The following is an 11458-nucleotide window of genomic DNA, read 5'->3' on the forward strand; positions in this document are numbered from 1 at the left end:
TACAACCCATTTCATATTTTACGCAGCTGAACTTGCATGATTACCAGGGCGCCGTGTCTGTGTATTCTCGGATTCCTTTTGCATTTGTTCATTAGTTCACGTCGGCGACAAAATTTTCTTCCAAATTCCAGTGCTCCAACTCGAATATCTCGTTTACGTTCGGAAGAACATTCGCTGCCACATCAGCTATGCTGAACAGCTGGCACGGCCTAGTCCAGCACGGGGTCGCCTGCATTGAAAACACGATTCAAACGAACTGGAATAAAATTGCACAGCTCGCAGAACTTCCTTTTTATACGATCATCCACTCCCCATTCCTCATATCTCTGCAGCTCACACAACAGCTCGATCTCACTCTGACCCGTCATCTATGGCTCGGATCAGCGTCGCTCTCCTCCTCGCCGTCGTGGCCTCCGCCGCCGCGCTCGCGCATGGCCGCGACCTCCCGACCTCGATCAAGGTGATCACCCTGCCTCTCCTGTTGACATGCATGATTACGGTTTGGCTCGTACTCATCGGCGCCTCACGATTCGATCGACAGCTGACCAGAGGCGCCGTGGTGGGCGGCGACAGCAACGAGTGCGTGTACACGGTGTACGTGCGGACGGGGTCGATCTGGAAGGCCGGGACGGACGCGACGATCTCGCTGGAGCTGACGACCGCGGACAACTACGACGGCGTGGAGATGACGGACCTGCCGTCGTGGGGCGGGCTGATGTACGAGGGCCACTCCTACTTCGAGCGCGGGAACCTGGACATCTTCAGCGGCCGCGGCCCATGCATGGCGTCCACGCCGTGCCGGATGAGGGTCTCCTCCGACGGCTCCGGCGACCACCACGGCTGGTACTGCAACTACGTCGAGGTCACCGTCACGGGCCCCCACAGAGGCTGCGCGCAGCAGCTGTTCACCGTCGAGCAGTGGCTCGCCACTGACGCGGCGCCGTACAAGCTTGAGGCCGTCGTTGACCACTGCTCCTACGACGATGGCGTCGTGGCGTGAGGGTAGAGCCACACGCACACCCCGTCCCCCCTTACGTGTTGTATTGCTTGGTTTTTGTGCTGCTGCATCTGCTGGTGAAATAATCGGGACATGTGCCATGTATCATGGGAGTTGTGACTAGTCTAGTTTGTACGACAGATGGTGTTGATTTGGCATTTCCATTTGTGTGAATGTTTGTACAGTACATGATTTTCAATCTCAATCTGGAATGTCAATGGAGGGTGCAGGTCGCACGCAACATGTGTGCCACCATCACGCTGGTTGATGATTTCTCGGTATTTGAGGTACACGACTCTCCATCAGAATATAGAAACTCAAGAAGAGGAGAATCTTCAGCGAGAATGTTTCTAAACAATAGATGATCATAAGGAATATTTCGAGTTAGGAGTTTAGGACACTCATAAATTTTCCTCCTTAGAAAGTTTCTATCCATGATTTTCTTGATAAATATTTTGCCAAGTTAAGAAATTTCGCGCCCCCCCCCCCCCCCCCAGGATGCCGCCAATGGAGATCCCATCGCGCCACCCCCGCGCACCCATCACTTGCGCGTCTTGGACTCTTGCCGCCGTTGCCTCTGGCCCTCGCTGCGATGGCATCAGGCCCGGCCGACGAAGGAGGCCTGGGCGTGGTGGTTTGCCGGATACTAGGGCGGAGACGGCCGGCAACTCGACAACCAGTGGCCAGGGTGGCTCCATTGCCCGGGGTGGTGGTGGAGGTCCCCCTTGGCGGCGGTTGACTAGCGGTGAGAGCTAGGCTGCGAGTCGGCTCGGGACAAACCCTTGATCTTGATCTACGTGGTTGTCTATGCCATCTCTCCATCTCCTTCTCGATGTGTCACTATCGGTTCCATTGGTGGATCAACCCTGCGCTGTCGTCTCCTTGGTGCCACTGGCCGTGGCCTTCGGTTGGGCTCGGGGAGGCAGATCCCGCAGGTTGCCAGCGGGTGGCGTGGAGGCTGCTGGCTCGGCTTGAATAAAGGTGGCGGTCCTTGGATTCCTCTCCTACCGTGATGAGAAACTGCATGTCGCATGTCGTCATTGATCTTATATGGACTGGCGAGTTCTAAAACGTATCTTAAATTGAAGTTGCCATTTAGGAGATAATACATTTTGAATTTTAGAATTAAGAAAGAATCTCGCTGATATCATTCTTTTTGTCTTGTACCAAATGCATGCAACATTTTTCCATAAATAGCAAATTTCGTCAAACAATTGCTAGAAAAGGAAATATCGACTAATAACATGTGAGCTAAAAAAATCCATCAAAATAAATTAACTCTGGGGTTGATAATTTTATACATTTATTGTTGATCACTCAAGTACGGAGGATCGATTATTCAAATAGAGAGGGTTGATAACTTTTACCCCGAAAAAAAATCGTCGAAGTATATTAATATGGATGCTAGTTTTGAAGATCTCGTCGAGACCGAGTCATATGTGAAAACGGATTTTAAATCGGGTGTCGTTTGTAAGATAAAACGTTTTAAATTTTTGAATTCGAAAAGATTCTAGCTTACATCATCAGATTTATTTCGTTCTTCGTGCATGCAGAACTTTCCTAAAATAGCATGCACTACAGTCTAAAATTGCCTAAAATGACAAAAAATGTTCAAAACTGATCGCTCAATTTGCTTTGGACACTTAACTGCTAGCTAAGGTAGCCCTTAAGTATCGTGCAAGGCGCCCGCTTACCACGGTTGTGCACGCGAGCGAGTGTGACAACGGATGTAGGCTCAGTTCTTTTTCGGCTTCTCCGAGAAGTTGCTCTCCCCCAGCTTCCTGGGGAAGCCGCCCCCAAAATCGGCTCTAGGAGAGGTATTGCTCCGTGATGTGGGCGGGCACCGGGCATACATGCACAGATGCACTGGTCTTTCGTCGGTTGCCTCTGTCGTCGTCTTGCCTAAGAGCATGTCTAACAGGTCCCTAAATTTCTGCCCCGTATAACACGAGTAGAGGACCCTGTATTCGATTTCGATCGGGCAAAAACTTGTCCGAGCTAGCAGACCCCGTATCCCTAAACTGTAAAAAAGCATATTCCTAGAATATGCCAAATCAATTTTTTCTTTTTTTCCTCTTCTTCCTCCTCTCCTTCTTCCTCCTCCAACCACTGCCTCTGCCCCAGGCCTGCCCAGCCCTGGCCGGCAGCCGACCACCGGCCTGCTTCGACGCCGCTCGCCGTGCCCCCGCCCGTCTGGCTCCCGGACCGGCCTGCCCCTACCCCGCGCCGCGCTCGCCCCGCACCATGCCTCCTGCGCCGCTGCTCCCGCGCGCCGCCCCGCCCCACCCTGCCTCCCGCGCCGGACCGCGCCCTGCACTGCCACGCGCGCTCGCTTCGCGCCACTGCCTCAACGTGCCGGCGCGCTCGCCCTGCCTCCCGCGCCCGCGTGCTCGCCCTGCCTCCCGGCGCCCGCGCGCTCGCCCGCGGCCTACCACCCCGCGCCGCGCTCGCCGCTTCCCCTGTCTCCCGCACCGCTGCTCCGCCAGCGAGCACGCGTGCCGCCTCGCCCCGCACGCGCCCGGCCGCCTGCTTTCCCCACCCACGCCCACAGCGCTCGCCTCGTCCCGCAGCCGCCCGGCCGGCCGGCCGCACGAGCGCCTCCCAGGCCAAGCGCGCACACCAGCCGACGGCGATGCCCATAGTCCCGGCGAAGTATCTCGATTTGGCGCGATTGGGTGTCGATTTGGCGCGATTGGATGCGTGCAGAGGCGGAAGCAGTTGCAATTTTCTGAAAGTTCAACGCGCCACGAGTGGGGGTTGGCCCTGTATTCAGCCTCCCGCCATGTACTTGTAAGGGGCGAGGAGCCGCACCGTAACCAAAACTGTAAAAAATTTACGGGGTTGGGCGTTTTAAGGGGTCTGTTAGACGGCCGGGTAGAGCTCTACCCCGTATATCGGCGGTTATTTTACGGGATTGGGCATTTTAAGGGGTGTGTTAGACCTGCTCTAAGCTCGTTCCACCTAGATCTGTCGATCGGTCGTTGCGTTGCCCAGCTTACCAGGGGCGCCGGCGTGGTGGGCGTCGACAGCAACCAGCGCGTGTACACGCTGTGCATCCATACGGCCGGGGTCGATCTGGAAGGCCGGGACGGACGCCAACATCACGCTGGAGCTGACCACGGCGGACGTCAACTACTACCGTCGGCGTCGGCGGGCGGGCCGATGGGGAGTAAGGGCATCTCCAACCGGCCGACCCAAACGGACGCGCTGGGCCGTCCGTTTTGGGCCATTTGCGTGGCCGCCCGGACACGCGGACAGCGCCCCGCGTCCGCGTGTCCGTTTGGGTCGCACGCGTCGCCCAACGCGGCGACCCAAAGAGACGCCACGTGGTTCGTCTTCGTTGCGCGGCGCTGCGCCATGGCAGGCCTCGACGGGACAACCATGGTGGGCGGTGGAACGCGCGGGAAAGATCCCGCGCGCACCAAGGTTCCCCCGCGCGCGAAAACGCCATTGGCGCGCGCTCGCGCCCAAGTTTCCCGCCAGACCGCCGGCTATAAAAGACGGCGGCGGTCTCACACAGACCGCATCACCATTCTCTTCCCCTCCACCTTCTCCGGCGCCTGATAACCCACAAGTATAGGGGATCGCAGCAGTCTTCGCGGGAAGTAAATCCCAATTTATTGATTCGACACAAGGGGAGACAAAGAATACTTGAAAGCCTTAACAGCGGAGTTGTCAATTCAGCTGCACCTGGAAACAAACTTGCTCGCAAGAGTTTATCAGTAGTAACCGTTTTATAGCAGTAGCAGTAGTGAAATAACAGCAGGATTAAAATACTGTAAGCACGGGGACGGATAACGGGCGTTAGATGGATGAGAGAAACTCATGTAATAATCATAGCCGGGAATTTGCAGATAATAATAAAACGGTGTCCAAGTACAAAGCAATCAATAGGCATGTGTTCCATATATAGTCGTACGTGCTCGCAATGAGAAACTTGCACAACATCGTTTGTCCTACCAGCCGGTGGCAGCCGGGCCTCAAGGGAATCTACTGGATATTTAGGTACTCCTTTTAATAGAGTACCGGAGCAAAGCATTAACACTCCGTGAACACATGTGATCCTCACATCACTACCATCCCCTCCGGTTGTCCCGATTTCTGTCACTTCGGGGCCTCGGGTTCCGGACAGCGACATGTGTATACAACTTGTAGGTAAGATCATAAAACAATGAATATCATGATGAAACAATAACATATTCAGATCTGAGATCATGGCACTCGGGCCCTAGTGACAAGCATTAAGCATAACAAGTTGCAACAATATCATCAAAGTACCAATTACGGACACTAGGCACTATGCCCTAACAATCTTATGCTATTACATGACCAATCTCATCCAATCCCTACCATCCCCTTCGGCCTACAGCGGGGGAATTACTCACACATGAATGGGGGACACATGGCTGGTTGATGGAGAGGCGTCGGTGGTGATGATGGCGATGATCTCCTCCAATTCCCCGTCCCGGCGGAGTGCCAGAACGGAGACTTCTGGCTCCCGAGACGGAGTTTCGCGATGTGGCGGCGTTCTGGAGGGTTTCTGGCGACTTCGACTTCCTCCGTGCGTTTTTAGGTCGAAGGCAATAAGTAGTCCGAAGGAGGGCGTCGGGGGCCGACCGAGGCCGCCACACAATAGGGCCGCGCGGGCCCCTCCTGGGCCGCGTCGGCCTAGTGTGTGGGGCCCTCGGGCCCCCACCTGGCTTGCCCTTCTGGCTCCGCCAATATTCTGGGAAAATAGGACCTTCCGCATAAATTCCGAGGATTTTCCTGAAAGTTGGATTTCTGCACAAAAACGAGACACCAGAACAGTTCTGCTGAAAACAGCGTTAGTCCGTGTTAGTTGTATCCAAAACACACAAATTAGAGGCAAAACAATAGCAAAAGTGTTCGGGAAAGTAGATACGTTTTGGACGTATCAACTCCCCCCAAGCTTAGCTTATTGCTTGTCCTCAATCAATTCAGTTAACAACTGAGCGATAAAAGAACTTTCACGAACACATTTGTTCATATGATGTAAATATTCTCATGCGATGGCTAACACTTAGGCAGCTCATAATAAGATACATGCAAATAAGATCATCTAACAGCTATGTCAATCATGGAAAGGTACCAACAATTAATAGTAAGCATCATGAATCATGTCTATAAGCAGGATTGCAATGTTCATAAAAGAGTATGATAAGGTGGTATCTCGCTTGCCTATATTTGATCAGCAAAACATAAATGCTCAGGCACCTCTGAAGTTCATAGAAAGACTAGAAATAGTGATTGTCAAAGATAAAAGCATCAAAGTTATACCACAATCAATCATATTTTGAGACAAACATATTATACTAAGAATGACAGTTGTGTTCTCAAGATAGTGCTCAAAGAAAGGATGGAGACACAACATAAAAGTAAAAGACTGACCCTTCGCAGATGGAAGCAGGGATTAACATGCGCTAGAGCTTTTCATTTTTAAAACAGGAGTAAAATTATTTTGAGAGGTGTTTGTTGTTGTCAACGAATGGTAATGGGTACACCAACTACCTCGCCAACCGGACTTCCAAGAGCGGCTCCCATGAATTATTTTAATGTTTATGTGGCACTCCTTCCAACCTTTCTTTCACAAACCATGGCTAACCGAATCCTCGGGTGCCTGCCAACAATCTCATACCCTGAAGGAGTGCCTTTTTATTTTAGTTTTATTATGATGACACTCCCCCCAACCTTTGCTTACACAAGCCATGGCTAACCGAATCCTTCGGGTGCCGTCCAACAATCACATACCATGGAGGAGTGTCTATTTAGGTTAATTAATTTGGGACTGGGAATCCCATTGCCAGCTCTTTTTGCAAAATTATTGGATAAGCGGATGTGCCACTAGTCCATAATGAAAGTCCGTCAAGAGTAAATGACAAGGTTGAAAGTTAAACACCACATACTTCCTCATGAGCTATGAAACATTAACACAAATTGAGAAGCATTTTGAAGGTTTTAAAGGTAGCGCATGAGAATTTACTTGGAATGGTTTGAAATGCCATGCATAGGTATTTATGGTGGACACTTTAGAACAACTTGGTTTTCAGGTGTTTGGAAGCACGAGCAGCGTTCCCGCTCAGTACAAGTGAAGGCTAGCAATAGACTGGGGAGCGACAAATCAAGAGAGCAGTCACTATCATAATCATGCTTGCGGCAAAATAAATTAACGGAGGCATAAAAGTGATACAAGAACTCTGAAGCAATGTAAATCATCGAGGCTTAATTGACTTTTGTTCAGTCATATGCATGCGTGAGCATGTGCCAAGTCGATATAAATGAATTATTCAGAGGAGGATACCACAATGCCATACCTACTTATGAATAAAACAATGCAAGCAAACATCCATGACATGCTACTCATATTAATAAATTGGAGCTAAACATGAGAGATCATGAACTACTAGACTTTCTCAAATGACATATACCTCACATGAACCAACTAAGCATGCTCACATGGATGAGTATATGTACAAAAATGAAAACAAATAGAGTTCATACCAGCCTCTCACCACAATCCAATTGTCGTAGATCGTCATTATTGCCTTTCACTTGTGTAGCTTGGATAATATGAAATGAAAACCACGCTCCAGCCACCGAAGACCATTCAACTCAAGATGAACTTTACAAACCAAAGAAAAACAGAAAATATTTTTGGAGTTTTCGAATTGGAAACAAGAACAAAAGGAAACAAGCAAACAAAGCAAAATCTTTTTGGATTTTCTTATAGCAAACCAACGATAGCAAATAAAGCAAAATAAATGCAAGAAACCAAAGTAAACAAATGATGGAGAGAAACAACAGAAATATTTTTGGTCTTTTTGTGTTTTAGGAAAGAAACAAAGCAAAAACAAGAAATGGCAAACTAGAAGAGTCACATAAACACAAAGCAGCAGAAATTCGTCAAACTTGATAGCAGTACAGTACTCAATTTTTAAGAAATTCTTCCACTGCTTAAATCGAAAAGTGTTCAACTAATGAAAGTTAGATAACAATCTGGGGAACATGCACAAAAATTGGCTTCGCAAAATATCGTTCTGGCTATTTTTGAGAATTTTTTTTCGGTAACAGTCCAGAATCTGTTTTCAGGCAGCACTTCCCCAAATATCATCTCCCTCTCATTAGAAAATCACTCAATCAAACTAAACAAGTATATACAAGTATCTAGCAACCATAATATGCAAAGAATGAGTGATGCTGGTATACCTCCCCCCAAGCTTAGGCTTTTGGCCTAAGTGGAGTTCAATCCCATCGTGGCCATGAAGTAGCATCTCCGTAGTACGACGAAGATGGATCATATTCCGGGTATGTGCTAGAAGAAGTACCCGGATACGTGACGGTGTAGTCGTAGGAGGGCTCGGCGTCCTCGGAGCCATGCTGCTAGTGGAAGCCTTGTATCTTCAGTTTCTCCTCCACCTCCTCCTTAGAGCGCGACCATGGTTTCCTGTCAATACTGAACAAATCTGTCCGGGGCAAGGGAATTTCCTTCTCATCCCCGTCAGCAAACAACATTCTATAGACCAAATTATCTGAAGTGGAATCAGCGGTAACAAAATGATGGCTCTTCATTGCAGCAATATCAAGCCTCCTAGGAGTTAATGGCACATCATTAGAGTCAAGAGGAAGTTGTAAATGTATTAAAATGCGCAATGCAATAGTTCCTCCAAAAATAGGCCCCCTGTTAGACAAGCGGCGAGCAATAAGAGAACCTAGATGATAAGGTGTCTGTCTAGTAAGTGCAGCAATCAAGAAAGCAAGATGGTAGCTAGAAATATTGCTAGTGTTCTCCCTACCAAGAATGCTAGTAGCAATGTAATAGGCGAAATACTTAATGGCGGGGAGTTGGATGTTTCTTATCTTGCCACGCTGAATGGTGCGACAATCATCATTAGCGATCCCTCGATAAAGCTCCAAAAAGACCCGGGGGTTGTCATCAATCTTCCTTGATGTACCTACAGGGGCAATACCCAATGCAACACAAATTTCTTCCAATTCCATAGTAATAGGATTACCATAAATCTTGAATGCAACTGTCGGGCCATAGTGCTTGTTGTGGAACTTGAAGCTCTCGACGAAGATTTTGGTGAGCATGTAGTATTGCTCCCTTTCATCTCCCACATAGGCGGCTAAACGCGCCCTGTTGAAGAGGGTGAAGAAATCATCCAACAACCCTGCATTACTCAGAAAATCATAACATGGGAAAGATGAAGCATTAGGAGCCCCATTGTCTTCTTCGGGCGCGAAGCTTGGCGCGATGACATCCTCATTGTAGGATCGCCTGAATCGGGTGGCGGTCCTAGAGGGCCTTCCGGTGCTGGTTGTCTCTCTCTGAAACACTTCTCCAAAGTTGAAATTATCCATCTTCCTTCTCTGAAATTTTTCAACAAACAATATAAAATTTGATTTGGTGACATATAATCAAGGGGAACTACTATAGGAACTTGCTAGAGTACTAATCATGCATTAAAACTAGTTTATACAACTTAGAACAAGCATGCAAGCTCACTAAACATGTTACCTACTGCAGCAAAATATTCAAGATATACTCAACCAAACAAAATTCTACTTGGATAATCGGAGGAGTCACATACCGGAGAGAAAATGTGCCAAATTTCAGACAGAAATCTGGGCTGAGCAAAGAGATCGAAAAATCCTGAGCTCTTGAGCAAAAACGCGAGTGAGAGAAAGCTGGTGTCGATTTTTTCGGGAGAGAGAAGAGTCTGGGAGGAAGAGATGCTAAAGTGGGGCAAAGGGGGACCCACACGCCAGGGTGGCGCGCCCCCCTTGCTTGCCGCACCGGCCTGTGGGGTGCCACCCTGGGGTGCCCCACTGGTCATCCCCAGGTGCTCCCAGGTGCATTTTCGAAAAATAGGACCAACGGTATAATTTTTGTGAATTTTTAAAAACTTTGAAAAATGCACATTTCTGGGTATTAAATTTATTATTACTGGCCAGGATTTTTTTTTGAAATCTCTATTTAACTAAGGAACTTTGCAAAACAAAAGTGCTACAGCAAGTAAGACAAGTGGAAGAAGAAAGAGATGTTGTTTACCTACTCTATGCATATAAAAAGTATTTGTTAACAAGGTTGATCAAGTCTTGCCACCAAATAAATTTTACATAGCATAAGAAGAAATAAACCTCAAATCAATCATGTTACCTTGAATTGTATTGATATGGATCCAATCATAAGACTTTGATAACCTTCTTTAGGCTCATATATAGGACAATCAATAGTTCCAATTTTGATAGTTCTCACATTAGAAATAGTATTGACTCCACATACTTTATCAATCCTCTTGGGGAAATAGACGGTATGCTCCTTATCATCAACATTGAAAGTAACCTTTCCTTTATTGCAATCAATAACAGCCCCTGCGGTGTTAAGAAAAGGTCTCCCAAGAATAATAGACATATTATCATCTTCAGGCATTTCCAACACAACAAAATCAGTTAATATCAAGCAGTTATTAGTAACTTGAACAGGAACATCCTCACATATACCAACAGGAATAGCAGTAGATTTATCAGCCATTTGCAAAGATATATCAGTAGGTATCAACTTATCTAAATAAAGTCTCTTATAAAGAGAAAAAGGCATAACACTAACACCGGCTCCCAAGTCACATAGAGCAGTTTTAACATAATTATTCTTAATAGAACAAGGAATAGTAGGTATACCTGGGTCGCCCAACTTCTTTGGAACTTTGCCATTGAAAGAGTAATTAGCAAGCATAGTGGAAATCTCCTCATTGGGGATTTTCCTTTTGTTAGTAACAATATCTTTCATATACTTTGAATAAGGAGGCAATTTAATAGCATCAGTCAAAGGGATTTGCAAGAATAAAGGTTTCATCCAATCACAAAATTTATTATAGTATTCTTCTTCCTTTGATTTTAGTTTCTTAGCAGGAAAAGGCATTTTCTTTTGCACCCAAGGTTCTCTTTCATTACCATGTTTCTTAGCAATAAAATCTTCTTTAGTATACTTTTTATTTTTATCATGCTTGTCAGGTTCATCTTCAACCTCTTCTTTATCCGAAGCATCATTCTTATCATTATCATTATCATTATTATGTTCATTACCACTTTCTGTTTCAGCATCGGAAATAGAAATACTATTAGGATCATTAACGGGTTCAGAGGATTCTACAACATTTTTATGTTTCTTCTTCTTCTTTTTCTTAGAAGGAGCACTAGGTTCAATGCGTTGAGAATCTTGTTCAATTCTTTTGGGATGCCCTTCGGGATATAGAGGATCCTGGGTAGAGACACCACCTCTAGTTGTTACTTCATAAGCATGTTTCTCTTTAGAATTATTTTTTAACAAGTCACTTTGCACTTTAGTGAGTTGATCAATTTGAGTTTGAACCATTTGAAAATGTTTAACAAGCATCTTAACATCATTGGAGGTTCTCTCCACAATATCATGCAAATTGCTAA

The 11458-nt window shown here is 47.0% G+C and overlaps 1 protein-coding gene across 1 annotated transcript; it reads left to right on the forward strand.

Moving 5' to 3' along the window:
* The first annotated feature begins 332 nt into the window (after positions 1-332).
* LOC127309273 (PLAT domain-containing protein 3) lies at positions 333-1215 on the forward strand. Its single transcript, XM_051340180.2, has 2 exons — positions 333-460; positions 542-1215. Exons 1-2 carry the CDS (start codon positions 371-373, stop codon positions 998-1000), a joined length of 549 nt encoding a protein of 182 aa, XP_051196140.1. The 5' UTR covers positions 333-370; the 3' UTR covers positions 1001-1215.
* The last annotated feature ends 10243 nt before the right edge of the window (positions 1216-11458 follow it).

This window comes from Lolium perenne, chromosome 6, assembly GCF_019359855.2.
Source record: "Lolium perenne isolate Kyuss_39 chromosome 6, Kyuss_2.0, whole genome shotgun sequence".
Classification (NCBI taxonomy): Eukaryota; Viridiplantae; Streptophyta; class Magnoliopsida; order Poales; family Poaceae; genus Lolium; species Lolium perenne.